The 17,571-nt window shown below is 38.9% G+C and overlaps 3 protein-coding genes across 3 annotated transcripts in view; 2 read left to right on the top strand and 1 right to left on the bottom strand.

The window, feature by feature from the left end:
- The first annotated feature begins 3,020 nt into the window (after positions 1-3,020).
- dhrs9 (dehydrogenase/reductase (SDR family) member 9) lies at positions 3,021-8,944 on the top strand. Its single transcript, XM_029458330.1, has 5 exons — positions 3,021-3,360; positions 4,820-5,137; positions 6,916-7,174; positions 7,271-7,434; positions 7,798-8,944. Exons 1-5 carry the CDS (start codon positions 3,342-3,344, stop codon positions 8,025-8,027), a joined length of 990 nt encoding a protein of 329 aa, XP_029314190.1. The 5' UTR covers positions 3,021-3,341; the 3' UTR covers positions 8,028-8,944.
- A 1,313-nt stretch (positions 8,945-10,257) lies between these two features.
- Positions 10,258-14,024, top strand: rdh1 (retinol dehydrogenase 1). Its single transcript, XM_029459378.1, is given in 8 exon segments — positions 10,258-10,275; positions 10,435-10,470; positions 10,849-11,031; positions 11,033-11,180; positions 12,247-12,505; positions 13,030-13,193; positions 13,276-13,485; positions 14,014-14,024. Coding segments are annotated over 8 exon segments (1,029 nt in total).
- The window catches only part of lrp2a (low density lipoprotein receptor-related protein 2a), a 46,034-nt gene continuing 42,052 nt past the window's right edge, over positions 13,590-17,571 (bottom strand). Inside the window, exons 73-79 of the mRNA XM_029459377.1 lie at positions 17,449-17,516; positions 16,403-16,520; positions 16,171-16,291; positions 15,832-15,942; positions 15,021-15,137; positions 14,752-14,823; positions 13,590-14,675 (exon numbers count right to left, since the gene is read on the bottom strand). Of these exons, the coding sequence (XP_029315237.1) occupies positions 14,505-14,675; positions 14,752-14,823; positions 15,021-15,137; positions 15,832-15,942; positions 16,171-16,291; positions 16,403-16,520; positions 17,449-17,516 (778 nt within the window). The 3' untranslated portion in view covers positions 13,590-14,504. The remainder of the gene's footprint in view (positions 14,676-14,751; positions 14,824-15,020; positions 15,138-15,831; positions 15,943-16,170; positions 16,292-16,402; positions 16,521-17,448; positions 17,517-17,571) is intronic.

Below are 17,571 nucleotides of genomic sequence, written 5' to 3'. Positions count from 1 at the left end.
TCACAACACAGGTGATTGATAGTAAGACAGGGAGGAGGGGGCTCTAGTCAAAGACACACTTTGATAAAAGCTCACTCTGATTTTATCTCACAGAGCTGACAGTTGTTTGGCATGCAAACCTACAACTGTGTGCAAATAGAGGTGTAGAACATGTCAGGTGTCAAGAAGAAGAGTATGATTAATAGTCTAGTTTTCTTAACATTCTCTAAACTAAAAGCGCAATTGTCACAACTGTTTCATAGAATATCACAGCTCTATTGCATGTCTGCAAAAAGGTAGTAACTCATTGAAAACCATTTATTCATGCTTTAAAATCTAGTTATTGTGTCAGGTAATTGGACAGTAAGTTGTGTTTTCATCGTGTGAGCCGCACTGGTCAAAAAAGATCTTTTCACCCTGGAAATGTTTCTTATATAAACATATGTGTTTTGTTCTACTTCTTTGTTGTCACTGACTACTTACTGTACTATACAATGTCAGTTGAGTAGAGCTGAACGCTATTGTGTATTGCAAAAACGATGAAAGAATGTTTAGAAGAGTCTGACAATTTAAGTGAGAATCAACTCATCAGTTTTGATCAGTAAGCCATGTGCAGTGGGTCATTGTGCAAAGTGTGGACAATAGTGGCCGACTTACTCCATTGCACACATGTGCCAAAACACCTGCAAGTTGATTGAATGAATGACAGCAACGGGCTAACTAGTCTTACAAAAGCACAGTATTGTAAAAGCCAGTTTCCCCACTTCAGTGCAGCCTTAGAGTAGGCGGGTAGTTAATTGAGCGCATACAAAGATGACTGGTTTCAGGGAGATGTACCTACACATTAAGAGGGGAGCAGGTTGGACTCATAAATGAATATGTGCCCGTGTGTGAGTCTGCGCCAGGTCAATGATGTTATGGTATTAATGTTGTATTTTGTTTAGGCCAGAGAATGACTGGCTTCACAGCTCACTTCAGAGTTTATTTTCCAGAGTCCCATACATTCACAGACATGCAGAGACATGACAGTGACCTTTTCTGACTGATACTTAACTCATTTATCATGACGCCGACCTCACGTTTCCTCTAAAGGTTCTGTGTAGTGCAGAGCAATCGTAGTCACGACAAACAGTTTAACTTAAATTACCGACTGGCATCAGAAAAATGTGTATACTTTAAGACCGAACATCTGAAGTCTCTCCTCATCATTTCCATGTTGTTTAACATTTAACATATTTTAGAGAGCAAGCTAAACGTAAGGGAAAACATCTGCCATCTGCTGGTGGTTAAAGTCACTGTTGTTTTTGGAGCTGCAGCCAAAAGCAACATCTTCTGCTTCCTTGTGATTCTTCTTTTGATTAGTTCTTGGTCAGAATGTATGTGTAGATAATATGCAGTATGTTTAAGACTTAACTTATTGAAGTCGAGGCCGCTTGTTCCAGGACCAAGTGCAGATATTTCTTAAGTTTTCCAAACTGAAACAGGTTTCCTCACTTTCCAGAGTATTGTCTTCTCCACCAAGAGACATGCTGGTCCAGTCAGACCAGAACTGAACTGAACATTTAAGAACTGAGCCCCTGCCTCTTTCTGCTCAGTAAACACACTGTAGGTCGGGCATATACTAAAATGTTTTTACTGCTGGGCAGGGCCACAATTAGTGCACGTGTACCTGTCCCACGACAGCCCGACCAACGTAAATCCAAAACATTTCATCTTTGTGGAGTTATATAAGACCTAAATAATATTTATAACTGGATAACTTAATACCTCATAACATTTGATAAGAAATATAAACTTCACAACATGTCTTCCCATTGATCTGCGGTCAGAGATTCTTCTCAGTGTGACTTAATAGTTGTGCAACAGCTAAAAGTAACTTGCTGTATAGTGTAAGTATTAGCATATTCATAGTTTTGGGATTTGATGAGGGAAAAGGGGTATATGTAATAAAAAAATATATATATATGTTAATGAACATTTACAGTTTTAACATACACACAAATCACATTTGGAATAACTCTACATGGTAAATCCCCCGGTCCACCCCATGCTCACAGATCCTCTAGATGAAATAAAGTTTAGAAAGATAATTAGCTACACAGAGTTAGATCGAAGACAGAGAGAGAAAGAAAACTGGGAAAAATCTAACAAAAGACAGTAAATACAAGAATCACAATCACCAATAAAAAGAGACAAACAGCTTGAACATTGTTCACCAAATATACACATACAGTATGTACGATCATATACTTAGGCGAATTTCATGTTTCTTTATTTGAGCTCTTCCTGTTAAAAGGTCTTGGGCATTGGGCCAATAAGGTAGTAAAAGCCCAACATATACAGGTTTAATGGCTAACCGCATTCTTCAGATCTTACATCAACTATAACAACAGAAGGGTGTGGCTTGAGCAGATGTCATTCAAATACCTTTCCCATAATTCTTCCGGCCATCTCAGGGAAAGCCTACAAGGCTGAACAAAAGAATTGTTTTGTTTACCATTCTCTAAAGAGATGATCAACTAGTTAAACCTGAAACAAGAAACAGTCGTCTGAATCTCGCTCCACATGGTGAAATGTTGTAATAGCTAGCTTTTTTATTTTCTCCAATTTAAGATGAAACATGTAATCCTGATCCATCTGACAAGGGACAGAAGTTTTGAGCTCTTCCTGTCTAAAAGTGTTAGGTGTTGGGCCAATAAGGTAGTAAATGCCACCACATTATAAACGTGGCCAGCCACATTGTTCAGCTCTTACATCACATATAGCAAGTAAAGGGTGTGGGTTAAGTATATGTCATTTAAATAACTTTCAACCATGTAGTTGAATGTATTGTGGTGAAAAAACAATACACGAGACACAAATTACGGTTCAAAGAATCACAACTTTTAATGAACTTTAAGTGAATACATCGAACACTATCACGCAGTGTCCAGCAGATGGCGCTCTTCACACAGCCTTTTACCTGAAAAAGAGGGCGTGTGACATCTCATCCCACCTGGTTTCCCCGGAAGTTGCCTTCAAATAAATAAAAGCAAGGAAACAAAAATAAAAACTTTGTATCCATTTCCAACATCTCAGGGTGTCGTGAAGATTCACGTCCTGCTGCCCTGCAATGCGAGACGGATTTTATTCGCTCCCAGCAGAAACTATAGCCTTACGTAATATTATAAATGTTTTGTCTTGCATTCTCTAAAGAGACGATCAACTAGTTAAACCTGAAACTAGAACCATTCCTATAAATCTCCGTTCACATGGTGACATGTTGCATTAGATAGATTTTCAAACGGGAATAATTGCTCCAAAAAATAATCTGGAAACTATTTGATTGATCGGTTTTGGTAGGATTTTGAAGCAAAAAGACCATGTTCCAGCTAATAAATAGTGAGTATTTTCTGCTTTTCGCTTTATAATATGATGGTAAACTACGGCCGCGAGGTTTGCACTGTTGGTCAGGGGAAAGAAAACATTTTAAGGGCCATTTTCACTGTTTTGTGACATTTTATCGATCAAATGCTTCTCTGATTAATTGAGGACATAATTTACAGTTTAAATGTTCAGTTAGTTGCTTTCCTAGCATTCAGTATCGGTCTCAGTAGTTCTGCCTGCTTTGCAAAATGACAGTCAAATCTTGCCACTGCCTGTAAATACAATTGTGTTAATTGATGTGTTTATTAGGCTATTTGAGAGCCCAACGATCAGTTAACGACATAAAATAACTAAAAACACAATTTAGTCACTAGATTCAGTTTCTCAAATTTGAGAATCTGTTAGTTTTCTTACTTTTCTATGATTTGTGAAAATCATATTTTGTTGTCTTAGATGTGAAGACCCAGTTTGTGCCTTGGGAAAATGTAATGGGCAAGGTTTCTTGCATAATTTCAAGTATAAAACTAATAGTATTGTTAGTCTCGTGAGGCAACTCATTGATAAAGGGAGGTGCAGACAAATTACTCATCACACAACAATGTGCATCTATGTTTCATAGCATGCAGTCATTCCTGATGGTAATGCAGTACACCCACAGAGACAGGTTTCTCCGGATCTCAGTTTAATGTTTAAACTTCCTCCGCAGAATACAGTGTTGCTATGAGGTTTAAATAGTTAAAATGTCACCAGCTTGAAGTGAATAATTACAGGGTTGCTGATGCTGGGGATCTATTGAAAAGTGTTGTAGGACTAATGAAAACTTCAGACTATCTGATAAAACAATTAGCTTTAAAGTTGATTCTTGACCTCAAACAGTAGCTGGCATCACAATCTCTCTTTAAAGTTAATTTAGTAGCTATCAAGGCTTTTGATCATATCGCATTCATTTAAGATGTTTCTTTTTCCATTTAATCTGACTGCTTTGATGACTTCTCATTCATGTTGATTCAAACATTTAGATTAAAATAGAAATTAAAGTGTCAGATTCTGCTGAAGAAGATTGTGTGTTTACACTCGAAAGCAACTGAATGGACATTGTAGGGAGATTGTTTTTTCAACCATATTGTAAAATATTCCACAGTACTGGAGGTCAAACTGAGCTCCAAATACATGGGCCTACACACACTACGAGGATTATCCATTTATCACAACCTTCTCAAATGGTGACATATTTGTACTTTGGTGAACATTTGTCATTTGGATCATGTCTTAAAGAGAAAATAAACTCTTAATTCTGAGCAGTGTGCAGACTCCCTTTGGGCACTGTTAAAAAATGTTTTTGTTTTGCACCCAACTAGTTTTGCATGCGAGTGTGCACACTTGTCCCCTAATTTGGAGCAGGTGTAACATTATAAATATATTAATGTGTTAATGTGACTCATTTCTTATGTAACCCAGTCTGTTTTGTTTTTAGAAACGATGTACCTGTATATCCTCGGACTGGTGGCTTCTAGGTTCGTCTATCGCTGGTACAAGGAAAGCAAAAGAGTGACCAACAAAAAAGAGAAATATGTCTACATCACCGGCTGTGACTCTGGGTTTGGTAATCTCCTCGCGAGACACCTGGACGAGTTGGGCTTCAATGTAATTGCGGCCTGCTACACTGAGAAGGGTGAGGATGAGCTGAAGAAGATCACCTCCGACAGACTGGCGACCGTTCACCTGGATGTTGCCGACTCTGAGAGTGTCGAACAAACGGCAGCTCACATCAAGACTCTGGTTGGACAGAAGGGTGAGTGGCTTTGAGGTGCTCGTTTCATAGGGTCTCATTTTAAAGATCTAATGTGTGGGATTGAGGGCAGACTTTCTCAAAGAGTGGTCCTCCAGCGACCCCTGGTGGTATTTGGTAAAATATCATGGTTTTAATTAAAGATTTAAATGCAGTGTTTCTCAAACTGTCTGAGCCTAGTAGTGAGTAACATAGATGTATTAAATCAACTTGTGTGCAAATTCAAGCATGATTTTTTTGTGTGTGTGTGTGTCTGACCTCGGCAATGAAGTCGACCGTTTGCGTTTTGCGTATGTGTGAGGCAAGCAGGAGAGCAAACAGTTTTTTGGCCGTAGTGAAAATGTTGTTTTTGAAAGGCTAAACTCCAGCACATACACCGATGGAGTAACGCAGAATATGTTCTTATAAAAACAGCTTCCTTCTGAAAAGTGAGAGGGATTCAGTTGGTTGCAATCTGCAACCCCACCGCTAGATTCCACTAAATCCTACACACTTGACCTTTTTTTGTACTGTTTGTTTATGTCACGGAAAATATGTTAATCTCAGATTTGACTGCATTCCTCGGCAGGGTAGGGGAAGCTACTTTGCAAAGCTCTGCAAGACACCAATTACTTCATAATGAAAGAAGTTGAACTACAGCAAAGCTACCCGAAGCAGAACTGTAGTACTAAACTAAAGAGTATTACAATCTCATTTATAAAAAAAATAAATAAAAAAAATATCAAGTTGGCAATGTCCATGTGACGCAAAATGTATAAATCAAAAAATCAGATAAAGTCTCATGCGAGCAAAGACATGCCCCGTTCACAGGCCATGCCTAAACCAAAACAAAATATGCACAATTTATTTATTTTTATACAGTAAGAACAGCTTAAACACTTGTCTGCCTGACCAATACTTTGAAATATAAAGGGAGTTGGGCCAAAAGGGAATTCTCTTACAGTTGAGAAGCAATGATAAAATAAAAATCATTCCTTTCCTTTTATGGCCCAAAATGCAGTTGACTACACCCGAACACTGTTCGTAGGATTTCAGGTGAGTCAAAATCCTTCAAATGTTGCCCATGCTTGAAACTGGGTAGTGCTGCTGTTGTCGCAAAAACATTCTCCAACTTTTAAAGGAATAGTTCCATGTTTTAAGCAATACCTTCTCTTGAGAGTTGGATGAGACGATTGAAACGACACTGTAGTAGACATGAGTCTGTCGTTTCAACATGAAGCTACAGCTAGCAGACTGGAAACGGCTAGCCTGCCTACCAGCACCTTTAAAGATCAGTAATTAACACACTATCTTGTTTGTTTAATCGGTACAAGAGCAATTAAAGGTTTCACAAAGGGTTATGCGCGCGTGTTTCAGAGTAACTTGTGGTCATGTTAGCTCGTGGCTATCGCCTGCATACGTTGGTAAATGGGGCTAATTGTGTGACCTGAAGGCAGGCTAGCTATTGCCCCCAATTCTTATGCTAAGCTAAGCTAAGCTATCTGGCTGCTGGATGTATCTTCATATTTACCGTGCAGACATGAGAGTGACATCAATTGTCATTCTTATCTAACTCTTGGCAAGAAAAAGAAAGACTGTATGTTTTCATAGTGTTAAAGGGTTCCTCTTACTTAAGTCTTATAGGAATGAACATAATAATACATTTTATTTATAAGCGCACTTTTCATTTGCGTAAACAGAACTCAAAGTGCTAGAAACATAAAAGGTAACGCATTGATTTTGCCGTTGTTGGTATTAACTCTCATCTGTGTGTTTTTTATTATCTTGTTGTGTTGCTCCAGGCCTGTGGGCGGTCGTGAACAACGCTGGAGTCGCTCTGCCGTCTGGTCCCACAGACTGGCTCACGATAGACGACTACAAGGACATGATAGCTGTCAATCTGTGCGGCGTAATCGACGTGACACTGAGTGTCCTCCCTCTCGTCAAGAAGGCCAAAGGCAGAGTGGTGAACGTGGCCAGTGTGTTTGGGCGAGTCAGCCCGTTCGGCGGACCTTACTGCGTGTCCAAGTTCGGAGTGGAGTCCTTCAACGACAGTCTGCGGTGAGAGGAGAGATGTAACCTTTGTTACGCTGCACACGCGTTGTTGTTTTCACGAGTGTCTTCTTGACTTACAGCAAACCTTCTTCTGTGTTTCAGTTTAAACATGGCACCATTTGGCATTAAGGTTGCATGCATTGAGCCAGGCTTCTTCAAAACCAATGTGACTGATACAGTGGCTATGAAGAATAACTTGGCAATGCTGTGGAACAGATTACCTCAGGAAGTGAAGGACGGCTATGGACATGATTTCTTGAACGCATGTGAGTTAAACATTGTGATGAGTTCTCTTGATGTGGTTCCCTTAGTTCCTCATTAACAAGTCTTATGTTGAAGGTTTCTTGTAAATAAATCATTTAGAAAAAAGACACACTGTTCTTCATTATGTTAAATTGTGTGCTTACCTGTAGACAAATGTCTGCTTGTGCTGATCTGCTTGTGCACGGACTAGCTTAGCGTTTCATTGTGGTTCATTATTTAGTTGTGCACCACGTGAACATTGTGTGCGTGTTACTTTCTTAAGAAGTGCTAAATCACACGACTACTAGGAGCTAATACTAATACAGAAATGATAAAGTGTTGCCCTGTATTTATTACCACGTGTGTGTGAAATGCTTCTCTTTCAGCTATTGAGATGTTGGAACACAGGTTTAACATGTTGACTGACGGCAACCTGATGAAGGTGGTCGGCTGCATGGAGCACGCCGTCTCTGCCGTTTATCCCCGTACTCGCTATTCTGCTGGCTGGGACGCAAAGTTCTTCTGGTTGCCTGCGTCGTACATGCCAACCTGCATCTTAGATAGGCTTTTTCGTAGAAATAGCCCCAACATGAAACCAGAACTATCTGCTTTGTAGTTTCTGTCAAATCGGCTGTTTTGAGAAAAAACCGTGGGCTAATTTAAAGATCTGTTACAAGTCTTTTTATATTTACTGCAATAAATGTTTGTACATGAAGGATTACGCTGTCGAAAATATATAAACACTTTCTGTATTATCAAACATGTTTGGCTCTTTAATATATCTTTGACTCCAGAGACATTACCATGCCTGCTTTATGGATCATAAAATCTAATCTAAATGCCTCACAGATAACAGCCTTTGAACACCGACAGTAACTTTTGATTATTAGTTGTATGAACTGAATCGACGTAAAGCTTTTGTTCTTGATGGACTTTTGCTCCTCTGCATGTATTTAAACCCTCTTCAGGATTTTTAACTTGATTTTCCTTCAACATCAAATTCAGAGAAAAGTCTGTAACCTTTGTGCAGAGTTATTGTTTTCAGAGTGTATTTGAGGTAAGAGGGGAATGCAGTTATCAAAACTACAGGTCCTTGTAATCTGGTGTTGTCTGTTACACAACTGCATGTTGGTGAAACATTTAACCCTGATGTTGTATCCACTATGGACCTTGACACTGCAGACGCACTAACAAAACGATCATCGTGACACCCTGACACAACTCGACTGAGGATCGTCAATACATTCAAATTATTCCCAGACGATCATTTTAAAGACCTGTAGCCATGGTATGTTTGCATTATTATTTTACACGACTGAAATGAGTGTTACAATCTGTGCAGATTGGTTTTATCTGATCTCCACTGCTAACATGCAGTACAGTGGAGATTAATGGGCTTTTCTTTGTTGTAAACAAAGCATCACAAATAAAAATGTTATCCGTATTACACATTATATTCTTGCATTGTTATTACTGATTCACTTGTGAGTAATTATCATTTTGCTGTGTGGTTTTAATAAATATTTGATCTGATTTTGTTTTATAATCTGAAAAGCATCTGGTTATCAAAACTGTCGGCTAAATGTAACGGTGTAATAAATGCAATATTTACCTCTGAAATTTGGAAGAAGTAGAAGTGTAGTACAAGTACCTCGAAATTGTGCTGAAGTACAGTACTAGAGTAAAATGTACTTAGTTTCAGACAGTGGTGGAAGAAGTACTCAGATCTTGTACTTAAGTAGTAATGATCAGCTACATGTTAAAATCATGCATTCAAAATCTTAAGTAAAAGCACAAAAGCATCAGCATCAAAATATACATAAAGTAACAAAAATGAAAGTACTCTTCTTAGTGTGGAGGTGCATTGCAGCAATGGCCCAATTAGGCCGCTAGATGGCGCTAGAACACAATTAGCTGTGGTTAAACAAGCATTTAAATATTGCACCATGTCTATTTTGACTTGTGAGCCTTCTTTGATTTATGTGAAAGGGTTAAGTTAAAATGGAGAGTTACATTAATCTTTAATGTCATTAACGTGTGTGTGTGTGTGTGTGTGTGTGTGTGTGTGTGTGTTAGGGGCATCTCCCAAAGTAAACGTGCAGGTTATCACAAACCAACTGACTATGACACGGTTAGGGTTAATAAGGACGAAGTACACCGTGCAGATCTGAAAGTTATTTGCTAATGTTATAGTTTTTCTCATTTGTTTTGGTACGTTTCTCAGATCAGAATTAAAATGTTCTTTCTCCTTCTTTTGCAACAAAGTGCAAATGCTTTGGCACACTCATGCAAATGATTAAGTACAATTGTCTGCCGTTTCCTGCATTATCAATTGCTTATGTCATGTTGTTTAAAATGTATTATACTGGTTCTCTGTTGAACCCCTCAAAACATCTATGCATCGCATACGTCATTACATGCACAATAGTTGAATCAGCTGTCATAATCTGTCTAGCATGTTTTATATTTCTATTTTGTAAATGTAATGAAAGGGAATGAGTGAAGCTTTAGGTCAGCCAATGAGCAACCAGCTGTCTAAAATAGCTCCGATGTTTACATTTCTAATTCTTGTATATATTGTTTAAATGTCTTTCCTTTGTGCTATGCAGTGCTGTTAAAAGTCTTTTTAATTTATGTATCGCAATGACATGGCCTTGTCAACAAATGATAGCACAAACAATAAAGGCGTAAATGTGAATCCTGTCCGATCTCTTGCAATCGATCTCCAACATACACTGATGTGTAACGTACTGTTGCAGCATTGTGCATTTTCAATCATGTCATGAAAACCTAAAGTCTGGTTAATATCAGAAAATACTTACAGAGCACACTGTTATATTGACCACATGGCGAAGCAAGGACTTGTCAGATGGCACTGACATGTTCATTGACATAAATGAACTGAGAGAAACTGTGATATAGATCATGTCGCCAAATAGATGAGCTTTGCGATGTTAATCCTCCATGCTTGTGATTTTAAACGTTTTGAAATTAATAAATACATTTCAAGTTTCTCCACTCAGGTGTCAACTGACAATCTGATGACACATTTATTAGAGGTAAGTTGGTTTCAATTTGTTTACACTATTTGGATAAATATTCACTTTTATTTTTGTCATTTCTATTTTCCTTTCACAGAGAATGTGTGCAAAACTATTTAAAAGAGAAAAAAGGCAAGAAGTCAAATAGTAATAATAATGATAATACAATAAACTTTATTTGTACGGCACTTTTCATAAAAGAAATGCAGCTCTAAGTGATTTAAAACAGAATAAAAACAAGAATTGAGTTAAAAAGGTAGATAAAGTTCTCAGCCTTGCAGAGTGAGCAAGTCACCTAATAAACACATTTTAAAGGCATAAAAGGTCGTCTTAAATCAGCTAATAAAAAGACATTTAAAGGCATAAAAGTTCAATTGTTTTGATTGTGTGTTTTAGGTAATCCTGTCACACCTAGCCTTAACCTGTGCTTTGCTTCTGGCTGCTCTCGCTGCTATCCGCTGGTACATCAGAGATTCCTACAAGGTTGATGGTTTCAACCAGAAGCATGTGTTCATCACAGGCTGTGACAGCGGCTTTGGGAATCTGCTGGCCCGGCAGCTGGATGGAAAAGGCTTCCCTCGTCATGGCTGCATGTCTCACAGAGAAGGGTGCATCAGATTTGGAGGCAGTGACCTCCCCCAGGCTGAAGACCCTCCTGCTGAATGTTACAGACAGTGCGAGCATCAGGAGGGCGGTGGAGTTTGTGAGCAAAGAGGTCGGAGAGCGAGGTGAGCCGGGCGGGCAGCGGCAGGAGGTGCACACAGATAGGGTGCCAGTCAGAGTGAGGCACTGGGAGAGATAAAGCCAACCTGGATCATCACATCATCAACTCATCGTCCTCCTACTGCACTAATATGTTTAACATCTTTTGTATAGAGGAGGGAGACAATGCTTACCTCATAGTCCAGGAACACAGTTCTCCAAACATAAATCTGAACTTCAGATAGATTACTTTTAGACTTTTATACTAGGTCTGTGTTGGTTTGAGTAGTGGACAAAACTGCCAAACACTATATGATATATACTAAATACTTCTGTCCATAGTACTGTATGATAGTTTGCATTTCAACACTGATTAGATGCCATTTCATAATTTGCTCTGCGGAAAATCTGTCATATTTTATAGAAAAGATACCATATCTTTTCAGTGCAGCAAATTAAAGAAACATGAACACAGAATAAGAGTAAAGTTATGTCATTTCAGATTATAATTCAAATGTATCATAGAAACAAATACAAACATTAACAGTATATAACAGGTGAAATAAGTCACGTTGAAATTATTATTAAATAATAATAAATAAAAAGTTTTACCTACATTTTATAGATACAACGATGAATGTATTAATTGAATCCATAATGCAAATAGTCAATAGTTGCCGATCTAATGTAAATACAAATACACAACAAAAAAATACACAGCTGAGTTTACAGAGGGAGTAAATCTCCGCTTGATGGGATGAATGCTGCAGTAATTAGAGATTAGTGCAGTGCAATCAGTGGTTAGACAAAATGTACAGTGTGTAATGTGAAAAGTACAGGGAGATTAAGGACATCAAGGACATCAAGTCCCCTTCAAGCATTTAATTCAGACATTTGCCACTTTGCTGCTGGCCTTAATGAACAGTGCCTGTCTTATTGATGATGAATGAATCAAGCCGGCTGCTAACTGCAAATACATTCCTGATGTCTGTGACGATGATAAACCAAAAACATGCTCTTCTTTAAACTAGAGAGAAATAAGGATCAGAGTTGATGTCTGCTGGGTAACGTCTCTGCCTCTTTTCTCTGCAGGTCTGTGGGGTCTGGTGAATAACGCCGGCAGGTCCGTCCCCATCGGTCCAACAGAATGGATGCAGTTGGAGGATTTCACAAAGGTTTTGGATGTGAATCTGATGGGAGTTATTGAGGTGACGCTCAAGTTTCTGCCTCTGCTGAAAAAGGCCAAAGGCAGGGTGGTAAATGTGGCCAGTATCCTGGGCAGGCTGTCTCTCACCGGTGGAGGGTACTGCCTGTCCAAATGGGGAGTGGAAGCCTTCTCTGACAGCCTCAGGCAAGACAACAGGTTTATCACACTTGCTCTTAAGATAGGGAAATACTGTGAAGGGGTTATTAGAAACAAGACACACCTTGCATCTTCAGCTGGCATTCCCAGTTAGGGACGTACCAATACAGCAATGCAAAAGTATCATCAGCAAAATGTACCAAAAAGTACTTGTTCTGCAGAAAGAAGGGTGTATTATTATTATTATTATTATTATTATTATTATTAGGTTTGACATTATCAAAAGTTTGTTTTCACTACATTACATTTTTTACATTTTTGTATCATTTTACCTTTGAGGTCCTGAACAGTTATTTAAATAACTTTGGAGGGGAAATTGCTAATTGGTGGCACTGTTGAAAATAAAAAAAGAAATATATGACATATATAAATAGATAATATATGCACAGCCTCACCAGGAGGTGTCTTTGCCTCTCAGGGCTTCAGTATACATTTAAAAGGGAACACTAAATAAAAAGCTGTCATAAGTAAAACGTTGCATTACAGAAACATGTTCTGCTTCTCCCGTCCAGGAGGGACATGCAGCACTTCGGCATCAAAGTGAGCATTATCGAGCCTGGTTTCTTCAAGACAGCTGTTACCAGGCTGGATTTGATTGAAGCTGACCTGAGGAGGCTGTGGACCCGCCTCCCTCGAGATGTCAAAGATTCCTATGGAGACACATACTTAGCTGACTGTGAGTGGAAGTACAGTTGAAGTCAGTCAGCAGCAAATAGCAACGAGTAAATATTCTAAATGACTTTGTTTTTCCCTGTCAGATGTGAAAGCTCAGGGCTTCTCCATGAGCATCTTGTGCAGTCCAGATATCTCTAAGGTGACCTGGTGTATGGAGCACGCACTGGCGTCTCTCTTCCCGCGCACACGTTATGCTGCAGGCTGGGATGCTAAGTTATTTTGGATTCCTCTGTCCTACCTCCCTTCGTTTGTGTCAGACTTTGTTATCAATGTGCTTCTTCCTTTACCTAAGGGTACAAGAAACAGGCAACTAAACTAAACAGTATGACAGATATGTTTCTTAAAGTGTTCAAATAAAATATATTGTGACAATAAGGTTAAAAGAAATTGTCAAGACTGTGTTACAAAATAGGAAATTTATTCATTTCATGTCTCAGCAGCAGCAATTTAAACCATTTGGGCTTGTTGTGGATGATCACAGATACAGTTTTTTATTTGTCCTCATTATGATACAAAATAAATCATTCTGTAAAGTTAAGAATTTATTCACCGTTCTTTACATAACGACCGTCTACATCTGCATCCTCGGGTCATGTGTTGCTCCTCAAGATAATCAATCATCAAAACAGACACGGGCACGTTCAAGTATTGCTTCAAAGTAATTTTGGCCATTGTTCCAATATTATTATTAAAAAATGATCATGTTGATTTAAGTCATAAAGTCAGGGAACATAATGAGTGTGATTAAGAGTGTTTTATGCATCTGTTTATACTGGAGCACATATCTTTGTAAAAATTGTTTGTTTTGTTTTTGTTTCCAGCCCTGAAATGAAATGAGGTATATAAACATGAAAGATGTAAATACATCTTCAGTTTTGTTCAGTGGCAATTACTCAACACATTTCTCTAATAACCTTCGATCATATAAGTACTGTACATTCAGAATGCAGCTCACTTTGTATCTGTTATTGTGTTTATGTTGAACTATTCATAGGATCAAAGATATTTTCTGACAAAATCTTACTGTTCAAATTTACAAATATACAACTTATTTATTAACATTTCTATCAGCAGCTTCAGTGCAAAGATATACATATTGTACATCAGAATAAAGAAAACATTAACACAAGAATTGGCATAAGAAATGTCAGAAGGCATAGTCACAGAAGACCTTTTCTTTCTTCATTCTATAGAAATGTATTTCTCTTTCCTAAAACAATTTCAGTGTTTGTACACAGGCTGCATAAAAAAATAAATTCTGTGCAAAGTGTGTTTCTTTTTTTTTTTTCGATTCCCGTCTGCGAGCGAGGGGTTATACGTCGCTGTCCTCTTTCACGAGGTTGGCTGTGTCTTTGAAACTGTCCTCGGTCGGCGAAAAGGTGCTCGGACGATCCCTCTTCGGAGGTTTGGCGGGGGGGACAAACGGAGAGGGCTCCGGGGCAGAAGAGTCCCCGGTGCTTCCTACAGGCTTGTCATCCTTCATCTGTAAAACAATGCAGAGCGTAAACAGAAGGAACACCTCGACTGTCTGCTCTGTGTTTCCTGGTGTCCAAACGTACCTCTGAATATGAAGGGTTTTCAAATGTGGTGCTTGGCGTTAATTTCCGCTTGAATAAGCTCCACTTTGACTCCTGCAAACAGAGAGGTTGGCGTCACACGGGTAATAATAATAATAATAATAATAATAACTAAATACTTCAGCTTTAGTTGTATGTATCTGATGGTTTTTATGATTCTTGAAACTGTCACTAATAGCTTGTTTATTGTGTAGTTGTGCTGATTGTGAATTAATTTTTTCTATATATTTATATGGACATACTGCATTCACCTGCGCAGGTTTGGTGCTGACAGAAGATGTGTTCACAATGCCCGCACTCTGATCTCCACGATACGCCGGGTTCACAAACTTGTTCTCCAACTGTTCCCCACTCACGTTGACCGTCACCTGTTAGGAGATAGTTTCTCATGTCGTGTTTCATCAGCCAGGACGATTGATCTAACTGATAACATGTTCCTTCATTTTGAATGGTTAATAAAATAATCAGGACTTTACATCCATGAATTATGCGCAGATGCTGGATAACAATCTAATGTGTATCTGTAGAAAAAGAACATATATACATGGACATGACAATGTTTTGACCAATGGACCTGAAGAAGCTGCTACGCCCACATGGAATAAAAGAACAATTTGTAATGACGCAGCAGCGTGTGGGGATTTCTTTCTTTCTTATCAAAGGATTCGGCAACATGTTATTCCTACCACTTACTGTACAGCTGTAACATAAACATCTTGGTCGTGAAAATAAACATAACCTTAGCATTATATATCAAAAGCCTTCACTTTGTTAGCTTCTGGACAAATCCCCACATCAAAGTTGTCAATGAAGAGTTATTTGGCCAGCAGTCCATTCTTACTACGATCATTTGATCAGATTACTTCCTGTTAGTAGATGTACAGTATGGTCAGGCTGTGGAAACACATTTACTCTAACGAAAGACAATAAACGATGAAAACCTCTGGACAACAAGTCATTTGCAACAATGCTTTCTTTTTTTTAGAAGTTTAATTTCATCTGTGGCGCTACTGTGCTGGAAATAAAATAAAAAAACACATTCATTCATTTATTAGTGAGTACCTGTGTGGCATGAATGACAGCAGGATCTCCGGACACTCCTGGAGCTGTGGCGTATAACGGGTTCTCAAACGTGATTGGCTGCCTCCCAGCTTCCATGGCAAAATTATCGTCCTGTGGGGATATTACATTGATGAGATTGCTTTTTACATTCATTAAAGACACACCATTAGTTGATTCTGAACTGCTGCTTACACAAGCAGTTCTAGAAGGAATGCTAAAATAAAAAGTTAAGTCAATAAATGCCACACAGAGCACTAGTGCGTGTGACAGAAATGCTGATACTCCACTTTTCAATGACTTAGGGAAAATATTAACTGTTACCATCCTCCAAGGACTCACCATCTGCATGGCTGTGTCAATGAATGACACTCCGATGTGTGATGGTCCGAGATCAACATTATCACCGGGGCGAAATGTCACCCCATTCCCCGTGTCACCGGACTTCACCAGGCTGCTGAGGCTGGACAAAAACAAAACACTTCACTTTGTACTTTGATCTGAATTCTGCATGCATCGACTTTTGTACAGTTTGTACAAAGTCAAAAAGAGTATCAAAAAAACAAGTGTGTACCTGGGTAGTTTGGGCATGGAGGGGATGAACGATCCTGTTCGTTTGTAGTTGAGGAAAACCCCGACAGCCAAAGCTCCAGTGATCAGGATGATAATGACTGCCAGCAGAACAGCCACAGCTGAGACAACAGTAGAAAAGATTTAGTTGTATGCATATTAGAAACTTGCAATACGGTGCTGATCATAAACATTCCTACTGTAACAACATTTTGGCGTCAAGTCCTCTGCTGTTTATGCCCTTTGGATGACCCACGTTACTACTGGGGTATTTACTGAGGAAATATGTGATTGCCAACAGTGTGAAGGACTCCCACAGGCTTTGGTTGGAAGAATCTGTTTAGTCGACACTTCAAGTTAAAGGAGAAAGAAAATAACTTAACTGACATCTCCTGGTAAATGCTTGAGTGCAAGAGGCTGCAAGGGCTCGAAAAGGTATAAACAGGGAGTGGACAGCACTTTGTGGCAAAATATCACGTTACAATTGTGGGTTTGGGACTTTTTAGTGGAGTGGAGGAGATGCAATTGTCAAATAATAAATGTCCCCGTTTTTGTCAAAATAGCATCATTAAGCAAAATGAAAAGAAACAGTTGATGAGAAACTTGATGTGTAATATAGCCTATGATTGCATTCCTCTGAGCTCATGTGTTTTCTTTATCTACCGTCTTAAATCCGTAGTGTTAATGTTGTGTTTCTGTATACATTTAATATGCCAGGCTTTTTAAACGCCTCTGGGCTTCCCCTGGTAACCCCGTGTTTAACATCACAAAGCGGGGTGGGTAATTCCCTCAAGCAAAGTCTGCCGAAATATGAACTTATGTTTGCATAAAGGGCTCAAAACAACTGCGAGAGAGCCCTGAAGCCCTGAAGCCCTTGGAAGGATGGTCAATCTGCAGGAGGGTATTTGTTTGTTTGTATGTGTTTGATTTGAAATATCAACAACGCTTCTCCAGAATCACTGACTCCACTTTTACGTGCCATGAAGTGATTGTAAAACTGTGAATGAGAATAAATAAATGAAAGCTTAGATATTGGGTGAATGACATTACCTGTTCCTGCTGGAGCGCCCCTCGACTTCCCCATCTCACAATAGCTGCCCACGTAACCGTATGGACATCTGCAGAAAGTCCCGAAAATAACATAATTTTCTTACACGGGAAAACAACCTCTTG

The sequence above is a fragment of the Cottoperca gobio genome, chromosome 21 (genome assembly GCF_900634415.1).
Source record: "Cottoperca gobio chromosome 21, fCotGob3.1, whole genome shotgun sequence".
NCBI lineage: Eukaryota > Metazoa > Chordata > Actinopteri > Perciformes > Bovichtidae > Cottoperca > Cottoperca gobio.
Note: the sequence above shows the minus strand (reverse complement) of the source record. Positions and strands in the feature narration are given on the sequence as shown.

What these genes read in the sequence shown, in the direction of transcription:
- dhrs9 (XM_029458330.1), top strand. An exon ending in GACTCTGGTTGGACAGAAGG is followed by an intron (nt 5,138 to 6,915) that starts GTGAGTGGCTTT and finishes GTGTTGCTCCAG; the next exon opens with GCCTGTGGGCGGTCGTGAAC. An exon ending in TCCTTCAACGACAGTCTGCG is followed by an intron (nt 7,175 to 7,270) that starts GTGAGAGGAGAG and finishes TCTGTGTTTCAG; the next exon opens with TTTAAACATGGCACCATTTG.